Source organism: Oncorhynchus clarkii, chromosome 28 (assembly GCF_045791955.1).
Source record: "Oncorhynchus clarkii lewisi isolate Uvic-CL-2024 chromosome 28, UVic_Ocla_1.0, whole genome shotgun sequence".
Taxonomy (NCBI): domain Eukaryota; kingdom Metazoa; phylum Chordata; class Actinopteri; order Salmoniformes; family Salmonidae; genus Oncorhynchus; species Oncorhynchus clarkii.
In genome coordinates this window covers 24,095,799-24,110,390 of record NC_092174.1, presented here as the reverse complement: position 1 = coordinate 24,110,390, position 14,592 = coordinate 24,095,799, and the positions used below count along the sequence as shown (strand labels likewise).

Below are 14,592 nucleotides of genomic sequence, written 5' to 3'. Positions count from 1 at the left end.
AACTTGACTGCCTGCATAGAGCCCTGACCTCAACTCCATCGAACACCTTTGGGATGAATTGGAACACCGACTGCGAGCCAGGCCTAATCGCCCAACATCAGTGCCCAACTTCACTAATGCTCTTGTGGCTGAATGGAGGCAAATCCCCACAACACTGTTCCAGTGGAACATTCTAGTGGAAAGCCTTCCCAGAATAGTGTAGGATATTATAGCAGCAAAGGGGGGGACCAACTCCATATTAATGCCCATGATTTTGGAATGATGTGTTAGATGAGCAGGTGTCCACATACGTTTGGTCATGTAGCGTATGTTGACGCTGCCATGTTAATCTGAGCCTTGCTGTTGGGAAACCACTACAGTGTCCGACTTTCGGCTGTCGCAGATGCACCTCCCCCGACTTCATTCACTGATTTTCGACTACCGTCTGCATGCTAGAACACGCCCAGTGTGAGAAGGGGTTGGGTATGAGAGAGGGGTTAAGGGCGGTTGGGGGAGTTCCATGTGGGCGGGGAATTTTCGCGTTGTTGGCAATCAGACCATTTTTTTTCCTCCAAGCAAAGAATACAGAAGTTGGTGAGAAATTGCCCAGAGTAATTTGTTATGACAATGGATACAATACGCTGTTATTTCATATTTTTGGTCACGTTTCTTGGAGCAGGAATTCACATATCAATCGGTAAGTGATGCAGACACTGCCGTATATGGCTTAGACACAGAATTATGATTCAAGTTAGATTTTCACACTTGGTTTTTGTTTTAAAAAAATTGTGTTTTCAAACATGGCGCAGGTCATGGGGAACCGAGCTGCCAGGAATGTTTATTGTCAAGCAAATGACCAGGCGGGTGAGAGAGAATAAAAAGTCACTTGCACGAAAATGGCCTCAGTTGCCTATAGTTTAGGACTAGGAGGTGCCATGGCCAGACATTTATATCCCGTTGTGTTGAAGTGGCTGATATGTTGTCTAGCAAAAGAGAGACTCGACAATTGCTCTTTCTGTACTTGGTGAAGTCGATGTGTCCTGTATATATTTTTTGTAAACAGTTGTTTGAGTCATAGGACGAGCAAAGCGAACCGAATGAATAGGATCGGCACATATGAGCTGTTGAAAAGGTGACAGTTTTATACTTGATACAATGTCCAGATAATTATCATGGAAGCGTGATAGGGTGGCGACATTGGATCATACAATGCTCCCGCTTCGTTGCTGAGGATGTGTAGTGTCTCTAGAGATCTAAAAAACTCGCCATAGCACTTGTCGAATACAACAAAATAAGTTATCTGAAGACATTAGTCCAAAGAGCACATTATCATCTAAAATGTCTAAATAGTCGATTATTGATAAGGACTCACGTAGGAATATCAATATGTAGCCTAGGCTAAGCCCCTAGGCTATTTAACGTTAGATACACTGTTGCAAATAACTGACTACCGAATGACCCGTTTACCAGATTCAAAGCATACGATTTGTTACATAATATTGGAGACGTATCGATTCAATACGTGGTGTTTCTGATAATTGACTAACAAGGAATGATTACTTAGCCTACCAAACATACTCTACGTGCCTGCTGATGCATCCATGGATACTGGAGGCGCATGTAGCCTACGTTGACATTGTTACCCACGAGTAGTTGCCCGAGGCATCAATTTATATATTTTTCAGCTTCTCAATTGAAGCTTTGCTATAGCAAAATTACCATTTCACAGTATAGTCATTATCTCGAGTTCCAATTCTAAAATTGTGCGGTGAGTTTATTTTTTTTTTTTATAACGGATGGATAGGAGATGTAGTCTAGAGATGAGAAGGTTATAGTTAACGAAGCCATAGCGTGTTTAATCTTAATCGCGATCCAATTTACGGAGAAGGCTCGTGGAAACAAAGCATCCCATCTGTATGAGGAATGGTGATGGGCTCCATTTGTCCACTGATGGGCAGAGCTGAGAACGGCTCATCCACACATACCTTCAATGTACAGAGAGCACAAATGTTCCAGCACAAGCATCCCTGTGTAGGGTGTCTTGTAATGGATGACTAGAGGAGAGAAAAGCAGGGACATGATCAGAAACATGATCTCGTTTTCTGCTGTAATATGTCATAGGTTCATAAATGAGTAATGTTATTTTGCATGGTTAGATCTCATCTGGTCCATGTCTATCAGTGTACTGTGCTGAGATGTGAATAGGTCTATGTAATTTCCATAATGTGATTTACAAACCTATAGTCTACCATAGGGAATAAACCCTCCTCAGAGCACATTCCACAATGTGTACAGAGGGATGGAGTTCTGTGAACCAATTGAAGATGGGTCTTTCCATGTAATTTCAGCCATCCACGAAGCCCACCATCTCAGATTGTATCTGTAGTTAGAAAGAGACAAGATTAGCATTCCTGCTAAATTTGGTTGAAATATAATTTAATCTCTGATAAATTAAGGTAATTGATTCCACACAAATTGGCCATTTTTAAATTATAGGATTCATATGCTAATTCAGAGACTTTCCTCAATTGGCCCAGACCAGACCTAATATTTAATCCACTTTAGAATAAATAAATTTGATGTCACGTGCCAAATACAGCAGGTGTGGACCTTACAGTGAAATGCTTACTTACAAGCTCTTAACCAACAATGCAGTTAAGAAAAATAGAAATATAACAAATAATTAAGGAGCAACAATAAAATAATAGTAGCGAGGCTAATATACAGGGGGTACCGGTACAGAGTCAATGTGTGGGGGCACCGGTTAGGCGAGGTAATATGTACATGTAGGTAAAGTGACTACATGGATGCATGGATACATGCATGGATAATAAACAGAGTAGCAGCAGTGTAAAAATGGGGTGTGGGGACAATGCAAATAGTCAGGGTAGTCATTTGAATAACTGTTCAAGAGTCTTATCGCTTGGGGGTTGAATCTGTTAAGAAGCCTTTTTGACCTAAACTAGGCGCTCCGGTACCGCTTGCCGTGCGGTAGTAGAGAGAACAATCTATGACTAGGGTGGTTGGAGTCCTTGGCAATTTCTTGGGCCTTCCTATGACACCGACTGGTATAGAGGTCCTGGATGGCAGGAAGCTTGGTGTACTGGGCCGTACACACAACCCTCTGTAGTGCCTTTCGGTCAGAGGCCGAGCAGTTGCCATACCAGGCGGTGATGCAACCACCGATGCAATGCTCTCGATGGTGCAGCTGTAGAACTTTTTGAGCATGTGAGGACCCGTGCCAAATCTCTTCAGTCTTCAGAGGGGGAATAGGCGTTATCGTGCCCTCTTCACAACTGTCTTGGTGTGTTTGGACCATGATATTTTGTTGGTGATGTGGACACCAAGGAACTTGAAGCTTTCAACCTACAGCCTGTCAATGAGAATGGGGGTGTGCTCGGCCCTCCTTTTTTTGTAGTCCACAATCATCTCTTTTGTCTTGATCACGTTGAGGGAGAAGTTGTTATCCTGGCACCACACTGCCAGGTCTCAGCCTATAGGGAGGAGGTCAGTCTCATCATTGTCAGTGATCAGGCCTACCACTGTTGTGCCGTCAGCAAACTTAATGATTGTGTTGGAGTCGTACTTGGCCATGCAGTCATGGGTGAACAGGGAGTACAGGAGGGGACAGCGCACGCACCCCTGAGGGGCTCCTGTGTTGAGGATCAGCGTGGCATATGTGTTGTTACCTACCCATACCACCCGGGGGCGGCCCGTCGAAGTCCAGAATCCAGTTGCAGAGGGAGGTGTTTAGTCCCAGGATCCTTAGCTTAGTGATAAGCTTTGAGGGCACTATGGTGTTGAATGCTGAGCTGTAGTCAATAAATATCATTCTCATGTAGGTGTTCCTTTTGTCCAGATGGGAAAGGGCAGTGTGGAGTGCAATAGAGATTGCATCATCTGTGGATCTATCGGGACGGTATGCAAATACCGACCCGACAGCCATGCCACATCTTAACCGGTGTAGTACGATTCAATCTTAGGCCTGTATTGACGCTTTGACTGATGGTTCGTTGGCGGGAATAGCAGGATTTCTTATAAGCGTCCGGGTTAGAGTCCCGCTCCTTGAAACTGGAAGCTCTACCCTTTAGCTCAATGTGGATGTTGCCTGTAATCCATGGCTTCTGGTTGGGGTATGTACGTACGGTCACTGTGGGGACGACGTCATCGATGCACTTATCGATGCACATGTCTGTGCTAGCAAAACAGTCCTTTAGCTTAGCATCTGTGTCCTCTGACCACTTCCTTATTGAGCGAATCACTGGTACTTCCTGCTTTAGTTTTTGCTTGTAATTTACCTTTATTTAACTATGCAAGTCAGTTAAGAACAAATTCTTATTTTCAATGATGGCCTAGGAACAGTGGATTAACTGCCTTGTTCAGGGGCAGAACGACAGATTTTTACCTTGTCAGCTCGGGGATTTTATCTTACAACCTCTCGGTTATTAGTCCAACGCTCTAACCACCAGGCTACCTGCCGCCCCATAAGCAGGAATCAGATTTGTTATGGTCAGATTTGCCAAATGGAGGGCGAGGTAGAGCTTTGTAGCTGTCTCTGTGTGTGGAGTAAAGGTGGTCCAGTCCCCCCCCCCCCCCCCCCCCCCTGGTTGCACATTATACATGCTGGCAGAAATGAGGTAAAACAGATTTAAGTTTCCCTGCGTTAAAGTCCTCGGCTTCTAGAAGCGGTGCCTCTGGGTGAGCATTTTTCTGATTTCTTAGGGCCCCACATCCGGTGAAACTGCAGAGAGCTAACATTTTAAATACACCATTCGTTGTATTAAACATTCTTGTAAATACATGTATCTTACATCATTTAAAAGATGAACGTCTTATTAATCCAGCCGCTGTGTCAGATTTCAAAAAGGTTTACTACAAAAGCAAACATGCGATTTTCTGAGGACGGCACCAAACACACAAGTATTATTAGCATGTTCCAACCAAGCATTAGCGTCACGAAAGTCAGAAATAACAATAAAATACATTGCTTACCATTGAAGATCTTCCTCTGGTGGCAATGCCAAGTGTCCTAACTACACAGTGAATGTTTGTTTTGTTTGATAAAATACATTTTTATAGCCTAACACAAAACATTTGTAAACCGGTTGCGTCTTGATTTCCGTCTCATTCAACTTTGGACGAAGCGTTCGTGGTAATTACACACACTAAACAAACGTTTATCCAGTCATGGTTGGTTTCATTGCAATCCTCTGGTTGTTACTAACGCAATCCTCTGGTTATTACTAACGCAATCCTCTGGTTATTACTAACACAACCATACATGATGGTTCTTTTCCCAGGATGTATTGACCGAAACAAACCGATTTGAAGACACCAATCAATGACCTCATTGCGCACCAATGGTAGGACCAGTCTATCGTTGATTGACTGTATTTTGGCCCAATGACCACTGATCATCTTGAAATCTAGCTTAGAAGATAGCCAATGAGCTAAGGTAAACGGCAATATGTAATGGTTATACGTTCAAAGACCAGCATTTGTCGTAAACACTGGCGTAAAAGAGGTTCATTCGCCATTGCAAATCCTACTTGACGGAGCTATGAGTGTTATTCATAGCAGTACATATTCAATAACATTTTCAACAAGTTTATATATTTAAATTATGGTGAGTAAATCAGGAAAAGCTAAAACAAAGTCTAGGTATACAGATTTAACCCAAATTATAGAGGAAATTGATCGAGACAGCGAGACCGAGTTTCTTCAGAAAGATGAATCTTTTAGCGAAGGTAGTTTTGCTAGTTTCGACTCCCAGACGGATGAAATGTTTCTGCACGGCGAGGATGCCATGCTGGATTGGTAAGTTCTAATGCTAATGTCATTGTTTGAAATTAATATGAAATATTATTCGAGATTTTTTTAGTTTCTTATTTTATTTGCAATATAAAAATATCATCTGTAATGAAATGTGTAAAGTACACATTGGCAATACTGTGTGTGTGTGTGATATGTTTATGTAAAATAAATGTAAAAATTATGGAATGGAACAGCACTTCACCATAGTGATTATGTTCCCTGTACTCATATATACAGTGCCTTGCTAAAGTATTCGGCCCCCTTGAACTTTGCGACCTTTTGCCACATTTCAGGCTTCAAACATAAAGATATAAAACTGAGTGAACAACAAGTGGGACACAATCATGAAGTGGAACGACATTTATTGGATATTTCAAACTTTAACAAATCAAAAACTGAAAAATTTGGTTTCATCTGACCAGAGCACCTTCTTCCACATGTTTGGTGTGTCTCCCAGGTGGCTTGTGGCAAACTTTAAACAACACTTTTTATGGATATCTTTAAGAAATGGCTTTCTTCTTGCCACTCTTCCATAAAGGCCAGATTTGTGCAATATACGACTGATTGTTGTCCTATGGACAGAGTCTCCCACCTCAGCTGTAGATCTCTGCAGTTCATCCAGAGTGATCATGGGCCTCTTGGCTGCATCTCTGATCAGTCTTCTCCTTGTATGAGCTGAAAGTTTAGAGGGACGGCCAGGTCTTGGTAGATTTGCAGTGGTCTGATACTCCTTCCATTTCAATATTATCGCTTGCACAGTGCTCCTTGGGATGTTAAAAGCTTGGGAAATCTTTTTGTATCCAAATCCAGCTTTAAACTTCTTCACAACAGTATCTCGGACCTGCCTGGTGTGTTCCTTGTTCTTCATGATGCTCTCTGCGCTTTTAACGGACCTCTGAGACTATCACAGTGCAGGTGAATTTATACGGAGACTTGATTACACACAGGTGGATTGTATTTATCATCATTAGTCATTTAGGTCAACATTGGATCATTCAGAGATCCTCACTGAACTTCTGGAGAGAGTTTGCTGCACTGAAAGTAAAGGGGCTGAATAATTTTGCACGCCCAATTTTTCAGTTTTTGATTTGTTAAAAAAGTTTGAAATATCCAATAAATGTCGTTCCACTTCATGATTGTGTCCCACTTGTTGTTGATTCTTCACAAAAAAATACAGTTTTATATCTTTATGTTTGAAGCCTGAAATGTAGCAAAAGGTCGCAAAGTTCAAGGGGGCCGAATACTTTCGCAAGGCACTGTATATATATATATATGTGTTGATACAGGGCTCATACGTGAAAGTATTGTTACTGATTTTTGTAATCTTTCACAGTGGCAGTGATTCTGATTATGAGCCGCCACTGTCTAGGTGTCCATCTCCCTCTGAAGCTGGTTCATCCAGCCGGACCTCCGCTGTTTACTGCTCCTCACCTACCTGGCCATCTAGAGATGTGAAGTCAGTGACAAAGAAGAGGAGGTGGGGAAGAGAGAAACCTGCAGAAAGAGGGCCAGAGGGTCGTTGGCACTCTGTGTTAGAAAATGATGTGGAACCAAATCCACCAGTTTTTAGACCCAAAAGGCAGCCAGGACCTCAACTAGACATGAATGCAAAGTACAGCCCCCTTCAACTTTATAAACTGTTTTTCAACTCATCAGTTGTTGATTCTCTGGTGGCGAACACAAATAAGTAGGGCTAAGAAGCAGGCAGGAAAGAAAGAGGCATGGAATACCATTTCCATGTCAGACCTTTTCTGCTACTTTTCAATGGTCATTTACATGGGGCTGGTGAAGTTGAAAACTCTAAGGGACTACTGGAAAACGTCAGCTCTCTATCAACTGCCTTTCCCCATGACTGTCATGTCTTGTAAAAGGTTTCTGACTATCTCACGGGCGCTTCACATCAGTGACCCAGAAATTGATGGGGAGAATGACAAGAAGAGAGGCACACCAAGGTTTGATAGGATCTGTAAAATAAAACCTCTCTACCCCAGCATCGTTGATGCCTGCAAGACTTACAGTATTTTCAGCCCGCCCAGAACCTGTCCATCGATGAGAGGATGGTAGCCTCAAAGGCCAGAATCAGCCTCAAACAATACATGCATAACAAACCAACCAAATGGGTTTACAAGCTGTTTGTTTTGGCTGATTCTGTGTGTGCCTACACTTGCAATTTTTTTGTTTATGAGGGGGAAAACAGTTTTGCTACCGGTTATGGACTGAGTTATGATTCCGTTATGGAGTTATTGGATTTTCAACTGCCGAGGAAGGGCTACAAACTGTTTGTGGACAACTTCTACACAAGCCCTACCCTGTTTACAGAGCTGAGGAAGTGGGAGGTGTGGGCTTGTGGCACCATTCGTACCAACAGGGTGGGATTTCCAAAGACCAAGGTGAACGACATGCCTAAGTGAGCTGAGCGGGGTACCATACAATGGATCCGTGAAGATGGCCTGTTGTTTGTGAAGTGGATGGATACCAGAGAGGTGGTCATGTGCTCCAGTATCCACAAGTCTACAGAATCAGTTCTGTTTGCGTGCTAATATAAGTACCATTGACTTTTGGGCTGTTTCCCCCCTCTTGGTCGACCAAGAGTGGTCTATTTTTTTAGACCAATTGATTGGTAAAAAATGGAAACCGTGGATTTGTCAATATATAGACACAGTAGACACAGTGGAGATCACGTCATCAGGCGTGTGAAGGACGGTGCCGGGGCATGGACCACAAAAAATCTCCCCCTTCCAGCTGCTGTGAAGGACTACAACAAGAGCATGGGAGGTGTGGACCTGTCAGATGTGCTAATACAATGTTCTTCACAAGACCATGAAATGATACAAAACATTTTATCATTTCATTGACATTGCTGTGGTGAATTCCTTCAATATCCAGAAGGAAATGGCCAAGAGCTGTGGACAGCCCCCCCCATCTCACAGCTAGCCTTCAGGGAGCTGCTCATCCAGGAGCTTGCTAGCTACAGCAAGTCCACTGTAGCACCTTCTGCTCCAACCAGTGGTGTTCACCTGCCCAGATTCATCTCTGCAGGCATGAATGTGCCACAGGGCAAAAAGGGCACAGTAGGGAGACGTCGTTGTGCCCTTTGTCACAGGAAATGCCCCATCACCTGCACCACCTGTTCAGTAAGCCTCTGCTTTACAGCAGAAAGAGACTTCTATGGGCCATGGCACCAGCAGCACAATATTGTGTAGAGGACTGAGGGTCTTCACAATATTGTAAATAGAAAATGTGTAAATAGTTACCCTTGTTATTTGTTTGTTTATTATTATTTATTTATTTTATATATTTTTTCCTATATATTTTTTTGGGGGGTGTGTGTGTGTGTTAGAATATCATTTATGTATTTTGTATATAGTTCTTTCCTTCAAAATGTATCACTATACCAACTCGGCCACTTGGGTACATTTGGGTACATTTGTGTGGGACACCTGGGTGACTTCATGCTCAATGTCATGTAGCTCGCTCATTTTTTAAGTTATCTGTCTAAAACGTTACTCAGCTATTGTTGCCATCTTATGTTCTTCATTCAAATCATCCCCAGCATCCTATCTGTATGTTTGGCTGTTCTTGGTAATTTGAAAAATGATGCAGCAACAATAAAAAACAGAAAACGTATGTTTATTTCCTTGTATTTTATTTTACCAGATCTATTGTGTTATATTCTCCTACATTCAATTCACATTTCCACAAAATTCAGAGTGTTTCCTTTCAAATGATACCAAGAATATGCATATCCTTGCCTCTGTGCCTGGGCTACAGGCAGTTAGATTAGGGTATGTCTTTAGGTGGAAATTGAGAAGAGGGGGGGATACCCCAAAGAAGTTAACTGGCTTGCCTAATTAAATAAAAATACATCTCTGACTCCCTCTTCAGTAATTTGTGTCATTTTTAATTGCTGCCCTTACAGCATCAGACAAAGTATCCTACATTTTATTCAAACACAGGGTGTGTCTATATATTGACAAATTAATTGGTTGAAAAAAATAGACCACTCTTGGTTGACCAAGGGGGTGAGAACAGCCCAAAAGTCAATGGTACTTATATTAGCACGCAAACAGAACTGATTCTGTATACTTGTTGGGATTGGGGTGGGTGGCTTTTGACCATTTCTTTGGATCCTCATGTCTTACTCATTACTCAACACGGGGCCCCCTTAGGGGTGTGTTCTTAGTTACCTTCTGTAGTCCCTGTTCACCCACGACCAAACACGACTCAAACACCATCCTTAAGTTTGCTGACGACACAACGGTGGTAGGCCTGATCACCAACAACGATGAGACAGCCTATAAGGAGGAGGTCAGAGAACTGGCAGTGTGGTGCCAGGACAACAACCTCTCCCTCAATGTGAGCAAGACAAAGAAACTGATCGTGGACTACAGGAAAAGGCGGTCCGAACAGGCCCCCATTAACACCAACAGGGCTGTAGTGAGCTGGTTGAGAGTTTCAAGTTCCTTGGTGTCCACATCACCAATGATCTATCATGGTCCAAACACATCAAGACAGTCGTGAAGAGGACACAACAAAACTTTTTCCCCCTCAGGAGACACAAGATTTGGCATGGGTCCCCAAATCCTCAAAGTTCTACTGCCGCACCATCAAGAGCATCCTGACCGGTTGCATCACTGCCTGGTATGGCAACTGCTCGGCATCTGACCGTAAGGCACTACAGAGGGTACTACATACGGCCCAGTACATAACTGGGGCCAAGCTTCCAGCAATCCAGGAACTATATAATAGGCGATGTCAGAGGAAAGCCCATAAAAGTCCAGTCACCCGCACGGCAAGCGCTACCGGAGCGCCAAGTCTAGGACCAAAAGGCTCTTTAACAGCTTCTACCCCCAAGCCATAAGACTGCTGAACAACTAATCAAATGGCCACCGGACTATTACATTGACCCCCCCCCCCTCCATTTGTTTAGTACACTGCTGCTACTCGCTGTTTTATTATCTATACATAGTCACTTCACCCCTACCTACATTTACAACTTACCTCTAACCTGTACCCCCGCACACTGACTCCGTACTGGTACCCCCTGTATATAGCCTCGTTATTGTTATGTTATTGTGTTTTATATTATTTTGCTTTATTTGGTAAATATTTTATTAACTCTTCTTGAACTGCACTATTGGTAAAGGGCTTGTAAGTAACCATTTCACTGTTAAGTCCAAACTTGTTGTATTTGTCACATGTGACAAAGTTTGATTTGATTAACCACGTTTCCATCCACGTCATACTGTATTAAAAAAAAAACAACAGCTGTGATGGAAACAGGAATTTTCGGTAATGCAGACAGATTCTACATGGAGAGATCTTTTTGTGTCAGTAAAATTCTTTATACGGATTTTAGAATATTCACATCAATCTGTCGTCAACTGGATGGAAACATATCTATTGTTAGACATTTTTGTTGATCCAAATCAGATATTATGTACTTTAATATTTATTGAATATTATATGAATCCTTTAATTTAAAATGGCCAGTTTGGGTGCAATCATTTAGCTTCATTTACCAGAGAGAAATTATATTTCAACAAAATAATGTTGCAAGAATGCTAACCTTATATTTCTTACAGAAATTATTTCAGTACAATCTGAAATCTAATACAATTTTATTGGTCGTGTACATAATTTAGCAGGTTTTGTGGCAGGTGCAGCGCAATGCTTATTTTCCTAGTAATCAATGCAGTAAATGTCTACAAAATAATAATAAACTATGAGATGGTGGGTGTCAATCCTTTCTTGTGTTTTTTTCAGATAAAACGTCACAGATTTCACATCAATTGACACAACCATCGTTTAGCTACTTTGTCAACCAATATTTCTCATCAACAAAGGCTTTGTTAGTGAATGCTTCTGCTCCACATATTGAATAAAAATGGTCGGGCCAGCACAAATTTATAGAATTTCTTACATTTTATTTCGTAACATCAGCCTCAAGGACACATATTTTGGTCACAAAGGCTTTGTTAGCTGTCCACAAAGCTAGAATATTTCAGCCAACTTTTTTTTGTGAATTGTCTGGGCTGTTCTATCCTTGACACTGCTGTTATGAAATAGCCTAAACATAAGAAATAACCACTGCACTATATTTGTGAGTGCTGCTAACCTCTACATTCATTATGTAAGTGTTCAATGTCCTTGGTGACAGGCAATGGGTTAAGCAAGAGCCATAGGCTAGATGGATATTCTATATGACTGGGTAAAGCCTTCTGATTCTGCACAGGCACTAGGCATATGCAGACAGACCACATAAAAAGCTTGTCCCACTATCTGACAGAATTATGCTGTTGGGTCTAACTGTTGGCAGAAACACTTGTAGCCTTGGTTTCTGTTGGGTGTGTTCATGACTAGGTTTTGATTACTCTGTAGTGCTTATCATTTTCATGACAGGCTATAGACGGGTTTGTTGTTTAGCAACAAAACAGGCGCATGCTCAACTATGGGGCAAAACTGTCTAGGTTGGCTTAGTGTTGACAATATTTAATCTCTAATGTTTATTGAAAACATAAATAAATTTGCACAATGAGCACTTGTCTCTCAAATACATTGTTCGTTTTTGGTTCGCTAGCCAGCAAATGTGAGCCATATTACCATAGACGTGACATCAGTCAAAACAAGACATGGTATCAAGAACAAGATGAAACTAGCTGAAAACGAGCCACCTACATTCCCCACGTGGCAGCTTCTTGTCATTGTTGCTAGATATACACACACACACTGTAGTGTATGTGGACACCCCTTGAAATTAGTGGATTCGGCTATTTCAGCCACACCGTTGCTGACAGGTGTATAAAATCGAGCACACGGCCATGCAATCTTCGTAGACAAACATTGGCAGTAGAATGGCCTTACTGAAGAGCTCAGAGACTTTTAACGTGGCAATGTCATAGGATGTTACCTTTCAGTTTGTCATATTTCTGCCCTGCTAATCTTCCCCGGTCAACTGTAAGTGTTGTTATTATGAAGTGGAAACGTCTAGGAGCAATAACGGCTCAGCAGCGAAGTGGTAGGCCACACTAGCTCACAGAACAGGACCGCCAAGTGCTGAAAATCTTCTGTCCTCGGTTGCAACACTCACTACCGAGTTCCAAACTGCTTCTGGAAGCAACGTCCGCACAATAACTGTTCATCAGGCGCTTCATAAAATGGGTTTCTGTGGCCGAGCACTCGCACACAAACCTAAGATCACCATGCACAATGCCAAGAGTCGGCTGGAGTAGTGTAATGCTCGCCGCTATTGGACTCTGGACCAGTGGAAATGTGATGAATCACACTTCATCATCTTGAAGGACGAATCTGAGTTTGGCGGATGCCAGGAGAACGCTACCCGCCCCAATGCATAATGCCAACTGTAAAGTTTGGTGGGAAATCATAACGCTACAGCATGCAGTGACATTCTAGAAACTTCTGTGTTTCCAACTTTGTGGCAACAGTTTGGGGAAGGTCTTTTCCTGTTTCAGCATGACAATGTCCCCGTGCACAAAGCGAGGTCCAGACAGAAATAGTTTGTCGAGATCAGTGTGTAAGAACTTGAACACCTTTTGGGATGAATTGGAACACCGACTGCAAGCCAGGCCTAATCGCCCAACATGAGTGCCCAACCTTACTGATTTTCTTGTGGCTGAATGGAAGGAAGTCCCCACTGCAATGTTCCAACATCTATTGGAAAACCTTCCCAGAAGAGTTGAGGCTGTTATGGCTGCAAAGGGGGGACCGACTCTATATTAATGCCCATGATTTTGGAATGAGATGTTAAACGAGCAGGTGTTCACATACTTTTGATCATGTAGTATATGTTGATCTGAGCCTTGCTATTAGAAAACCACTACAGTCTCTCACTTTCGGCTGTCGCAGATGCCCTTCCCCTGACTATATTCACCGACTTTCAACTACAGTCAGCCCGCTTGAACACCCAGTGTGAGTGAGAAGGGGTTTGGTATGACTGAGCGGTTAGGGGTGTTCCATGTGGGTGGGGTATATTGTGTTGTTGGCCAATCTGACATTTTATTTTTCCTCAACGCAAAAGACTAACGAAGTTGAGCGTGATTGATTGCCCAGAGTAATTTGGAATGACAATGGATACAATGCGCTGTTTCTTGACGCAGCAATTCACATATCCATCGCTAAGTGATCCAGTCACTGCCGTATATGGCTTTAGACACAGAATTGTGATTCTCTTAGTTAGATTTTCACACTTGCTTTTTGTTTTCAAGAATTGTGTTTTCAAACATGGCGCAGGTCACGGGGAACCGAGCTGCCAGGAATGTTTATTGTTACGCAAATGAGAAAGCCGGGGAGAGAACGGTGGGCTGAGAAGAACTCCTGTGTTCCCAACTCAACGTTCGCTTTCCACATCATGACATTTTAATACTCTATCCCTGTTCTGGATAAAACCTTAAATGTACTTTCCCTGTCTCTAAATATTCAAATAGGGAGGACAGGATAGTTTGACACTGCTCCCAGCCTGGAGTTACTTTTCATCTAGTTTCTCTCTGTTCAATAGCTTTTGTCTCTTGAGGAAAAAGACTAGCTGGCAGGACATTCCATATTCAGGGTAATTCTCTGTGTGTAGATCTACGTTGAGCTCCGTAATAGTGTTTTGATTTACAAAGACCTGTTCTTGTTCTCAGTTGAAATGCTCACCTGAGTGTGCAGGCAGATTCCAAATTGCACCCTATTCCTTATAGGAAATATGGTGTCATTTGAGAGTGGAATGTAGCCATAGTTTTTCAGCTGGATAACTATTTAATCATGTTATTCCAGATTTATTCATAAGTGGTGCCTGTG

The 14,592-nt window shown here is 42.4% G+C and overlaps 1 protein-coding gene across 1 annotated transcript in view; it reads left to right on the top strand.

The window, feature by feature from the left end:
* Positions 1-533: 533 nt before the first annotated feature.
* Positions 534-14,592, top strand: part of LOC139386635 (TGF-beta receptor type-1-like) — a 51,153-nt gene continuing 37,094 nt past the window's right edge. The window contains exon 1 of the mRNA XM_071132380.1: positions 534-676. Coding sequence (XP_070988481.1) covers positions 601-676 — 76 coding nt within the window. The 5' untranslated portion in view covers positions 534-600. The remainder of the gene's footprint in view (positions 677-14,592) is intronic.